The sequence below is a fragment of the Daucus carota genome, chromosome 3, assembly GCF_001625215.2.
Source record: "Daucus carota subsp. sativus chromosome 3, DH1 v3.0, whole genome shotgun sequence".
In the NCBI taxonomy this organism is placed as follows: domain Eukaryota; kingdom Viridiplantae; phylum Streptophyta; class Magnoliopsida; order Apiales; family Apiaceae; genus Daucus; species Daucus carota.
The window spans coordinates 51,288,874-51,301,459 of record NC_030383.2 but is presented as its reverse complement, the minus strand read 5'-3'; the positions used below and the strand labels follow the sequence as shown (position 1 = coordinate 51,301,459).

The 12,586-nt window shown below is 37.8% G+C and overlaps 3 protein-coding genes across 3 annotated transcripts; 1 reads left to right on the top strand and 2 right to left on the bottom strand.

Annotated features, from left to right (window-relative positions):
- The first annotated feature begins 1,033 nt into the window (after nt 1-1,033).
- Nucleotides 1,034-2,195, top strand: LOC108212653 (uncharacterized). The gene is made up of 2 exons (XM_017384374.1): nt 1,034-1,199; nt 1,393-2,195. The coding sequence occupies exons 1-2, from the start codon at nt 1,034-1,036 to the stop codon at nt 2,193-2,195; spliced, it is 969 nt and encodes a 322-aa protein (XP_017239863.1).
- A 3,811-nt stretch (nt 2,196-6,006) lies between these two features.
- On the bottom strand, nt 6,007-7,208 carry LOC108212652 (uncharacterized). Its single transcript, XM_017384373.1, has 4 exons — nt 7,080-7,208; nt 6,840-7,007; nt 6,671-6,722; nt 6,007-6,566 (listed from the first exon to the last, which is right to left on the bottom strand). The coding sequence occupies exons 1-4, from the start codon at nt 7,206-7,208 to the stop codon at nt 6,007-6,009; spliced, it is 909 nt and encodes a 302-aa protein (XP_017239862.1).
- Nucleotides 7,209-7,238: 30 nt separating this feature from the next.
- Nucleotides 7,239-7,769, bottom strand: LOC108212650 (uncharacterized). Its single transcript, XM_017384372.1, has one exon. The coding sequence runs from the start codon at nt 7,767-7,769 to the stop codon at nt 7,239-7,241; it is 531 nt and encodes a 176-aa protein (XP_017239861.1).
- Nucleotides 7,770-12,586: the final 4,817 nt, after the last annotated feature.

Sequence of the window (12,586 nt, the reverse complement as noted above, 5' to 3'; positions counted from 1 at the left end):
AACAGAAGAAAAATATTTATCATGGGGCATATGCAGTGCCGGACTCACATGCAGGTGAGCATGGGCCTTGGCCTGTGCTCAACTGTTGTGGGCCTTTAAAAAAAATTAACCCAGCCCACCACATGGCCCAGCCTCATTAGTCATCAAACTGAAGCACGGAAGTAGGTAGCAGCAGAACAAAAAAAATACACCGAGAGCTTGAAAAAGAAACAGAGCAGAACAGAGAGATTAGTGGGGGGGGGGGGTGGAGACAAAGCCTCCATTTTAAAAAGCTAGCACTCAAATTTGTCTCCTACAAAAACAACAATATTTCTTCAAAGGTATGACTTTCTACTTGACTACTTCTACAAATAATAATTAATTTACATTGTTTGATCATTATTAATTAGGGTTCTTGTCTTCTTGAATATTTGGTTTTTTTGTTTTATTGATTCTATGTTAGAATTCGAACTTATGGAACCTATTGATGTTGTTAACTATATTATTAGGGATGTTTTGTACTATATTAATTGCTAATCTCTTGTTAACAATCATGGAAAAGTATTAAAAAAGAAAGGAGGAGGATATAATTATTCAAGAAACTCAAACAACGGGTCAAGTAAGAGTAAGACTTGATGTCCTTCCACGTCTTGAGCTAAATTTAGATGAACTACCTATAGATCCGGCTAATAGAAAGAATATTTATGATTTGGATGCTAATGATCAAGAAACAATTAAAAGATTTTACTTGCAAAAAGGTCCTTTTCAACCAAAAATGAGTTTCCCTTGAAGAATATGTAGGGGTAAAAAACATAGATTTATTTATAATTGGTTCAAGTAACATCCGAGTTGGCTTGAATATAGCGTGTCAACGGATTCGGGTTATTGTCTCTTTTGTTATCTTTTTAAACCGGAGCGTGGTGGTCAAAGTGGAGGTGATGTCTTTGTTACCCAAGGTTTTACTAATTGGAAAGAGGGATTAAGAAAATCTAAGGAACATGTTGGAGACATCAATAGTGTACAAAATAAATGTATGAGAGCGTGTCAAGATTCGATGAATGAAAAACAACATGTGGAAGTGGTTATGTCCAATCAATCGGAACAAAGCCGAATTGATTATCATACTGGTTTAGTTGCAAGTATTGATGTTGCTAGATTGTGTTTAAGTCAAGCACTAGCCTTTCGTGGACATGATGAGTCGGAGGAGTCTACAAAGAAAGGTAATTTTGTCACATTCTTACAATTTCTTATGGATCACAACGAAGAGATTAAGAAAGTTGTGTTGGATAAAGCACCCGAAAATAATCAACTAACATCTCCAAAGATTCAAAAAGATATTGTGAGGGCAATGGCTCTTGAGACAACAAAGATTATTCTTAATGAACTTGGAGATGATTTTATTTTGTATTTTAGTTGATGAATCTCGTGACATATCAATTAAAGAGCAAATGGTGGTTTTTTTACGTTATGTAGACAAGCATGGGTGTATAGTTGAACGTTTTCTTGGGGTTGTACATGTTAGTGACACAACTTCTCTTTCACTTAAAGTTGGTGTAGAGGAACTTCTTGGGAAGCACAACTTGAGTATAACCAATATAAGGGGTCAAGGATATGATGGAGCTAGTAATATGCAAGGAAAATTTAATGGTTTAAAAAGTTTAACTTTGAAAGAAAATCCTTGTGCTTTTTATGTCCATTGCTTTGCTCATCAATTACAACTTGCGCTCATTGGTGGTGTAAAGAAAGATAGGAAGATATCAATGTTATTCACACAAATATCTACCATTACAAATGTTGTTTCCGGATCTTATAAATGTCAAGACTTGCTCCATGACAAACAAAGTGAAGAAGTTGTTAAAGGACTTTGTAGTGGCGAGATTGTTACCGGAAAAGGCTTGTATCAAGAATCAACTTTAAAAAGAGCGGGTGAAACACGTTGGGGTTCTCATTATTCAAGTTTGTTGATCTTAATTAGATTGTTTAGTCCGGTTATTTATGTACTTGAACATATTGTGGAACATATGGATGATCATGGTCTTCGAGGTAATGCGGAATTAATGTTGTTAACAGTGAACAACTTTGATTTTGCATTTTTCTTGCACTTGATGAAAAATATTTTGAGGATAAGTGATGGGTTATCACGTGCATTACAAAGAAAGGATCAAGATATTGTAAATGCAATGAACCTTGTTAATGTCACTAAGAATGTGCTTTAAACAATGAGGAAGGATGGATAGGGAGATTTTACAAAAAAAGTTACATTGTTTTGTGAAAAACACGAGATTGTTGTTGTTGACATGAATGCGAGTTTTGCGGATCCAAGAAGAGCCTTGCGAAAGTCCGAGTTGTTGACAAATTATCATGTTTATCACAATGATAAGTTTGTGGATATCTTAGAAAAACAAGTTGAAGAATTGAATGACCGATTTAGTGAAATTGGTACCGACTTACTCTTAGGCATGTCATGTCTTGATCCACAAAATTCTTTTCGTGCTTTTGATAAGGAAAAATTGATCAAGTTTGCTAGATTGTATCCTTCTGAATTTTCTCCTATACATATCACGGAGTTGGAATGGGCACTTCCAGTTTACTTTGAGGATGTAAGGCTTGATGATAGATTTTCTACATTGAATGGAATTGCCGGACTTGGTCAAAAAATGGTTGAAACTGAAAAACATTTGATTCATCCATTGGTCTTCTTACTTAAAAGTTGGTTATGCTTTTACCCGTGGCAACCGCCGGAGTTGAGAGATCTTTTTCTGCAATGAATATTGTCAATAATAGGCTTTGTAATAGAATTGGGGATGAGTGGCTAAACGATCTATTAGTGACTTATGTTGAACGAGATATTTTCTTAAGGGTTAAGACGGAAGATGTGATACAAAGGTTTCAAAATATGAAACCTCGTAGAATAGCATTGTAATTTGTAAGCTTAAGTATGTAAAATATTATTTTGATAATTTATTATGTATCGGTTAATAAAAATTTATAGTGTTATTTGGCCCTTCATAAATAAATATTCTAGGTCCGCCACGGGGCATATGAACTGAACTCAAAACACCCGGCACAAAGCTGACTTAGTTTAGCAACTTTATATGCATATGCAAGATATGTGTGCTCCTTCCGCAGAATGCAAGTTTGTCCACCAGCTAAAACACACAAAGAAAAGGACCAAACCAAACATATGATATAAACATCATTGAGAAGCAATCTAAAAGTATAGATACGATGCTCCGAATCCTGTGAAACCGAAAGCAATCACATTACAAAGATCTAGTGGAAGTTAAAAGCAAATATTTCTATAATGTGTCCATTCTTCAAATATAATGCATATATACCCTAAAAACAGCAAAACCTAATATTAGTTCAAACGAACGTCCATTTATTTCTTTGTGTGAGAATGGTATGTGATATTATGATTGTAAAATATTTTTTAATGTGGAGACTTGATTCAATAGAGAATTTGGCCAAGGACATTTCCTGCTAAAGTACAATCACTCTATTTTCCATGTCTTTTCTTTGTCTTTTTAGTAAGTCACATGCCCAGTGACTCATACAGGGAGCAATGAATGTGTAGCTAACTATATGATTGTTAATAAACCGCATTCTTGCTACACTGTAACAATTTATACATCCGTTAGCTTAAATGAACTCAAGATTTCTGTAAAAAGTAATTTATATATGCTACTCCCTCCCTTTTTCCCATAGGTTGTTTAACTTTTTGATAATTTTTACACTATCAGTTTAGCATTATTATTTTTAATTTATTTTGGTGAATAAAAGTATTAAATGAGCTGTCTACTTAATATTTTGTAGATTTCGAGTTTGTGACTCTCCATCCTCATTTCTGATATAAGAGACATTAGCCCTGGTGGTAAAACAAGGTTTTTTTTCCCGGGGGTGCTTGGAGGAAACAGAAATACCTGGTTGAAATTTATTTATTTTCCAACTGGAAAACTACCTCTTCCAGATACATGTAAAGAAATTTATTATGTCAATGAACAGAGGAGCGACTATGCTAGCCTTCACCGCAGTTCAGTACCTATTCATAAAATCAAGATTCCATATTGGAAAAAAATACTGGATGTGGAAGAAATTGACTGGTAATTGTACTTTTAACCAGAAACCAAATTAATAGACACCCAACTCAAAAACAACTGATCAGAATCACAAATATAACCCCTATGAGTCGATATACACAACTTATAGATACATATAAGCAATAAAAAAGGAGAGAGCTCTAGAATCTGCAAAATCAAGAGTTGGAATCCTTACCCTGCGGCGGGGAGCAACAATCATGGTCGGAGTGAGTTTAGCTTGTCTTCCTGACTCAAAGCAGTGTGTATATGGAAGATCGTCATTGCAATCCCAGCTCCCAAAGCAAAAATCCCATTTTAGTAAGGATCATTCCATCAAACCCATGCTTCCAGGCTGCCGGTAGTGCTATACCTGTTGAAAGGTTTATGTCGCTGACATTATATAAGATGTGTCCTCTAGGAATTTTGATTTTTATGAAGGAAGAAGTTAGTGTCAGACTCTGAGCAGAAGAATATATGCAATTACAGCTGTTTTATGTAAGCCAAAAGCAGCAAGAATTAGCGTACATATATTTTAAATCCAGAGCTCAGATGCATAACAAATACAATAAATTATCAGTCTCCCATGAACATGATTATTTAACGTAGTTTGTATTCGGTGGATCAAACCGTTTGAGGATAACATTTATAGCGTGCATGAAGAATAGATTTATGTTATTCCTAAAAGTAGATATCTAAGTGTGCTAATTGATGAGGAGCTGTTCCAGCTTGAGGCCTCTAAAACTACATATAAGATGGGAAGGCATCATACACAGATGAGCTTTTCATCATAGGTGTTAAGTGAAAGCTAATAAACTGGCTAGTCAATTGCCTGACCATTTGTCCCTTACGAGGGAGTTCCCTCCCGTAGAGGAGCGAATGCTAGATAATATTTTTCTTGGACCTGCAATTGTTAATGTCCGGTTAGTAAGATCACTATCACCGATAGTAATTGCAGCCTGATCAATTGGGAATACGATATATTTTACTTTCATGGCATATAGGAAGGGGGGAAACATGGCTGAAAGTTATAGCTAAATCATCACGATTGCCAAAATGGAATGCGGTTCATAATAGATTTGAAATTACATGCGCATAGAACAGTGTAATACTCATACATTATTCTTGAAAAGGACCTGTGTGAGAAGCACTTCCAATTGGCCGTGTCGACAAGGTGGCATCAATGTAGTCTGCGACATAAACATGTAGACATTATTTGACCTCTCTCAGTGAAACATCTTACATCAATCTTACATCACCAGAAATCAACATTACAACAATCATATAATACAACATAAACCAAGTGCAGGACTAAATATAGTGATCGGGGAACATGACAGCTGAAATTGAAGAGTTAAACTTGCTGATTTTTCAAAAAACAGAACAAAGTTTAATTTTCCTGGCCATGGCAATTTACGAGATCAGGTATCTACTTCGGACTAGACCAGGAGGGAAACCATATATAATGATTAAATGAAGTAAAGAGTACATAAGCCTGGGTCTCTGCTGCATAATAGTAATAGCAAATGAGTATATATCAGCTAACTATTCTAATCAGCACGCGTCAAGTATTATTTTTTAAAATAGATCTCACGATGGCACTTGTAATATATCAGTACAGTTGTAATATAAGTTTTATACTGATATTGTCTGCAAGTTGTAAAATGTAGTCATATAAATTGTTGTCAGTCATATTTTGCCATCTTAAATCGATGTAATTTTAGAGATTATATGTGTAGTAAATTAAAGGGCCTAAATGTACGCACCTCAATTCATCAAATATTTCACGGTACACTACATTCTTTGTGTACCCTACATGCGCCTCATCCTCGTCTACACAAAAAATTCTTAGGCCATGTAGGGATGTTACCCTAGAAACCGCCACATAAATCTGACCATGGCTAAATACAGGCTTTGGCAGGTAAAGTTCGACGTTCTTAACTGTTTGACCCTAACTTTTATTAATCGTCACAGCATAACATACTGATACCGGCAACTGTTTGCGTTTCAATGGTGTGGGGAATGTATTGTCAGATGAGGAAATACTTATTCTCGGTATCAACGTGATCTCCCCGATTTTATTACCAGTTATGATTTGCGCTTCTATCAGAAATTGATAACACCTGGTCACTATAAGCCGAGTTCCGTTACACAAGCCCTTTTTGCGATTAAGGTTCCGTAGCAACATTATAGGCTCACACACTTTAATCTTTAGTTCATGATTAGGAAGGTCGCTGAATTTCAAAGAGTTCAAATATTCCGGAGGGTATAAGATCTCTTCCGCCACAACGTTTGTGCTTCCTTGAGAAATATTGTCATAGATTCTATAAACTTTAAGCTCTCCTGGCAGTTTTTGTAGGACCTCATTATTAACAGTCTCAACATATTCATTGAGAGGAGTTAATATTGCGCGATCACGAATATATTCAATGTCAGAAGGCTTCTCGCCTAGTCTTTCATATATTTCGTCCACAATTGTTTGAACACGATCCTCCTTGGGCCTCACCAAAACTTGCGTGATAAGCAAAAGATAAGTATATTATTCACATCACCCTTCAGAATGGGTTGTTGCATGCGTTGTCAAAATATTCACGATAGCGCATTAAAATTAGAGCCATGGAAGAAAATTGACACATGTTTTTTTATGTCCGCAAAAAGAATTGATTCCTGTAATCAACATCATATAGAAATGTGAACATAGTAACATCTGACCATCACATTTTTTCGGCAGTGTAAATGTACAAAGTAATGGTATGAACTGAGGTGGAGGTTCATTTTACATACCTCCTCTAAATTTTTATCCATGAAGCCTCCATTTCCTGTCGAAAGCAAAGGCTTGTTGAGTTCCATCACCCAAAGCAAACACACAATCTCTGAACACCATTGTTTCCCCATCAATGGTAATTGGTGGGACGTCTTTCTCAATCCGCATGTTCTCCACCAATTCGAATACTGCACAGTATTTCCATAATTTGGATTTGCTAATACTTGCACCCACAATGTCTTATCGTCCCTTTTTTAGACCTGCATGAAGTCACCGGCGAGTAGCACAATCATGCCGCCAAAAGGTATGTCTGCCGTATTAGGGCTCACCTTAGATCTAATATCACGAAATGTGCGGTCCACCGCTTCAAAAACATGACGATGAGTCATGGATGCCTCGTCCCAAATGACCAAGCTGGCCTAACATATGAGTTCTGCAAGATACGTATTCTGTTTGATCTTGCAACAACTAAACTCATCTATGTGTAGCGGAATCTTAAATCGTGAATGCGCTCTGCGTACACCATCTATCAAAAGAGAAGCTATACCAGATGATGCAACAGTTAGTACGATCCTCCCCTGACTTCTTAATTTAGATATGATAGCTGACCATAAGAATGTCTTGCCTGTGCCCCCAGGACCATACACAAAATAAAGGCCTCCAATCTTAAGATCCACTGAGTTAAGAACTTTGTGAAAAATGATCCCCTGCATGTTATTTAAGCTACGGATTATATTTTCTACTCTGACCTTAAATGTAACTTGATCATACATCATTTCCTCTATCAGTAGGTCATTTCTGTTCCTGTTAGTGGTGGCTCTATCCACCAGTGGCATGCCAGGATAGTCACTCAATTTCTTCCCATATTGCTTTAGTAAATCATCAACTGCCTCAAGTGCCAACATTTTCCTATCAGCGACACTTATCTTAAGAGTCGATACATTTAACATCTTTCTCCGAGTGTATTCTACATCCTCAGACAAAGCACAATAATTTTTTTCTCACAACTCTTTTGGATTACTGACACCACAAAATACCAATAATGTGACAAATAAGTCACGTAGCTGTGATGCATTGGCATAGACGGAGGCATCTTCAAGCGCGATATGCCATTCCTTATCAGAGTCTAGGAGGCCCTTGTGAAAACATGCTTCTTTATAAGTATTGTAAACAACTTCTCCCACTCTTCTAATATCCTCGAAAGACTTGGGTCCTGTAACAATGTTCAATAACAAGCGCATATAAAATCGTTCTCTAGATGCAGGATGAGCGTAAACCATTCTACCAACAACATCAATACTTTGTTTCCTCCTAAACCAACAACGTGAAGACGAGTCCCACCTAAACCTTTTTGGGAATTCGAGAAATGTTAGGTCTCGTGCTAGCTCATCAAAACGATTGGTTAGTAACCATTGTATGAACATTGTCCCATCTGGATCAATTCTCCGAACAACATGAGGTAACGTTTCGTCATCACAAAACGTGACCTCCTCATTTTCAAGGTGGAAGTACAATCGCTGGACAAATGGCTCTCCATGGTGTATTGGAAATTCAAACAAGCACCAACATGATTCCGCTGCAGAAACATATCGGCATGACAGATAGTTCTTAACCTCATCTTGTTGGGCGCCAACTGCTTTAGAAGTTGTTGGTTGATCCAATTTGAAGGTTGTCGGTCAGCCCTCTCCATGGTAACGGTGGCCATGTCTGGCCCTTTGCCGATGTATTTAAACAGATATTTGATTGCCAACGCTCTGTTGCACCATTCAACATTTATGTGGCCTTGATATTTTACAAGCAATCCACGATGGTAAGGCACCACATGCCTTGCACGAAAAGTAAGGCCAGATAAGATGTGTTATAATATGTTGCGTCAAGGAACAACAATAAAGATCATCGATTATTGTTAGAGTGTACTTTTAATTATAATTCGGGGAAACAACAATGCGCAAAACTGGGTGTTACCTGTTGTCAAGGTAAATTTTACCGCGCTTGACGGTTTTCCCGTCTTCTCTTCTTCTATATTGGGCATACCCATCGGCAACAATAACATTTGCTTCGTTAAAAGGTTTAGGATAGTATTTTGAACAGCGACCATTGACCATGCATGGACGTTTAGGGTTTGCAGAGCCACATGGTCCGTGCATCATTAGTTGTGATACTGCTATATTTCCAACCGGATCAGCCAACTCATCGGGTATCTCAGCAGAAAAAACTTTATCAATATCTCCGGGTTTGGTTCCGGTTCTACCTCCAATCCGAACCAAACCGGACCGCGATCACCCCAAACAAGACATTATGGGCATGTGGCAAACCTCGTTTCTGAAATTCATTTGTGTAAACCACTACGAGAGAGAATAATTTCATCTTGTAAGTAATGGAAGCAGAAAATAACTATTGACGCCATGAAAAGTGCTAGATAAAGTTATTTGTTTGGCATAAACTGTGTCTGCGGGTTTTAAGTTGTAGTCGAACTGTAATGGTGATTTAAATTAACATTTTGTTATGCCAAATATGTACCTGCAAGTACACGGTCCATCACACGGTTTTTTGTCAGGTCAGCAATCATATCATCAAGCTTCATTTTAAATACCCAAGCACTAATGTCGGGACGAACAAAGGCGTCATGCGATGATGAAATCTGAATTGCCGCCTCAATTATATCCCACATTGGGTTGCAGGTAAACGTGATGAAGAGCACCGGATGCCCATATTCTTTACAAGTAGCCAGTGAATCCTGATAGTTTTACTGCATGTACTTGTAAACCCCAGTGAAGCTAGAAGGCAAAATTATGCGTTTTCCTATGTCACTTGCGAGAATGTCCCCACTATTAAAGCTATCCACCACATTGTTATAACGGTCTGATCTAATCGAAGACTGATTTCTTTCAACCCAAAGCAACCTTGTTTATTCCACGGAACACCATGCATCAACCAAAAACTGCAAGAACATCCTACCACCAAGCACCAGGGCATGCCCCTCACCGACACGGTATTGCGCATGATATGCATAATACTCGTGCATGCTGACAATGTTGTTCCTCTGATTTTGCAATCCATCAGCATTGTAGTGTTTTATACCTGCTCGATAACCATCTTCCCCAAACGGGAATATAAGCAGATATTGTAGTGGCATATAACACGGATGAACCTCATTTATGTGTTGCAGCCCTTGACTTTTACTATGAACCACTATATCCCTCCTATTTGCGAAGTCGTTGTCCACAACCAGGGCTGCAAATTCAAAGTTATTTTCAGCAACAACAGTGTCAATTTTATAATCCCCCTCAGACTGCATGTTACAGAAACGACCATCAGTTGCTCGCCTCTCAAACAACCTCAACTGAATCGGCAGTTCTTCCATTCCACAAAACCGCTCCCTCACCTGGCTAAATATTCTGACCAATACATTGTTTTGGTTAAGCATGTCTGCAAAGATCACAATAATAGATCTATTAACATCATCCAGACTCCGTGTAAAATTCAGTCTAGGTTCATTTGCATGGTGCCCATAATACATATCTAATTCAGCGAATTTGGGGGTACTTCTATTTGGTGGTATTAAAGATCCAACATTATGATACAGTTGCCCTGTCACCCGGAAGACTTATGGAACTCTGCCAACATTGATAGAGTCATCTACCTTTTCACTAAATGAACAAAATGCAAAAAGAGTGTTATACATTCGACTTCCATTAAAATATGCTTTTGTCAGCGCATCATGACTAGTGAGCAATTGAATCAGCTCCTGCGGGGCCTGATGTAACAGCATGAGCTGGACCTTGCCCTTACCATAACATATTGAATATGATTTCAGGACTGGACCAACATGGAGGCCTGTAAACTCTGCCGGCCACACCACCGCATGACAAGAGGCACACGTTTCACTTCGTGGACCCAAGTCAAACACAACATTGCCGTCATCTACAGTAAACATTGATCATGAGCATGACAAGAAATCATGATTAATTGGAGATTCTTGTGTTATAGGTGTGTTATATGTGAAGGCAAGGCAATACTTGGCAGCGTTAACATATTCTCTCATGGGTCAATGTAGTTTACCTATAGGCAACACCTATCCCAGCAAGATTAGGATTGCCTGACCCAATGACCAAATTAAATGAATTTTCGGTAGAAGATAACTAACACGTACCACGTCATTTCAACTTGTAAGGACAAGACATGGAACCTTTATGAACACTTACTGAATGCTTTCTTCTTTTTATCAATGAATGCACGCTGACGGGGTGTTTCCAGCAGACCTGCATAAGCGCATCATAATTTAGGCTCTCACCAAAAACTGAGCAGGCTATTTAACCTGGATTCTTTTAATATGCCATTGAGGAAGTAAACATAAAATAGGTGCTGTCTAGCAGGCAAAAAGGCCAAAGTATTAAGCAGCATTGCATTAAATATAGTATATATGTTATCATTAAATATTTGCTTGCACAAAGTCTAAGTTGGTACAATAATGAAGGGCTGAAAGGCACACCTGTTGTGGTGTTGACCTCTATATCCTGACAAATTTGTCTTTATGAACTTCATGAGGCCTAAGTTATATATACTCTATTCTTGTTATTTGAAATTCCAGAAAATCATTTGTTTGAGATCAGATTTATAACAATTACATGAAAATTCATTAAAAGTCTTACTCATCAAACTCAGAAAACTAATGATAAAAAATTAAAATTTTATAACGAGATGCACAAAGACTAAGCTGGTACAATAATGATGGGCTAAAAGGCACACCTGTTGTGGTGTTCTCTATATTTGCAGATCTGATGACAGAGGCTTCATATAAGTTTGAACATTCAGCCTCAGCTCCGTTCCTAGACAACTCAGCCCCTAAACAGCAAGAAAATGATAATTCTTTTCAGGAGATAGGCCAGTCCACATCCGATATAAATGGCATATTAACCAATACTACACAAAATGCAAAGGCATCAGTGGACATGAGCAACTTAAGGAACCACCAAAAAATATCAAAAAATGCTTTTAGCAGGCAAAACACAAAATCCGTGTATATAATCAATTTATAATTAACATCTATCATAATCACATAATGCCAGCACGGCCGCATAGAACAATAATGGGTAATTGTATTGAACTATGCACAAGGAGTTTTAGACATCAGACCACCAAATTTACTTTTTTGCAGTCTGCAGATAGCTATTAACAGTACAGCAGATGCTCGAGCGCAACAAACGTTTTCAATGATCAATTAGTACGCCAAGTGCAGCAATAGATTAGGCAGGCAAACTTCTTCAGCAGACAACTATTAAACTGGGCACAAATTATCGAGCGTAAGACCATACGTAAACTGTTTTCCTCTGCATTTGCATGCCCCGTCAGAAGAGCATCATTTAAGTTTGGATAGCTGTCCGAACTTGAATGTCCGCCAGTAGGAGATCCAGTTATGTTTGGAGAGTCGACGGAACACCCAAATTGCGATGGCTTCTCTCCTAAACAGGAAGAGAAGAATAAAGTTAGTTAGGAGTGCAACCAAGGAAAGAATACGCACACACAACTTAAACCATATCGGCGTAGGCATGCTTGTTGAATCCGGGTATACAAAATTGCACAGCTTCCAAAAGTAACTGGTATGCATACCAAACCCTCTCCAGCGATCACAAATATTAAAACTCCACGTAAACAGGTGCCTCACAGTGTTAAAGGTTTTGTGATTGTGCCCTTGAACAGGGAAGGGGTACTCGAACAGGAAAGAGTTAGTCCTAGTCCAAAACATCGGTTTGGTAGTGCACATACC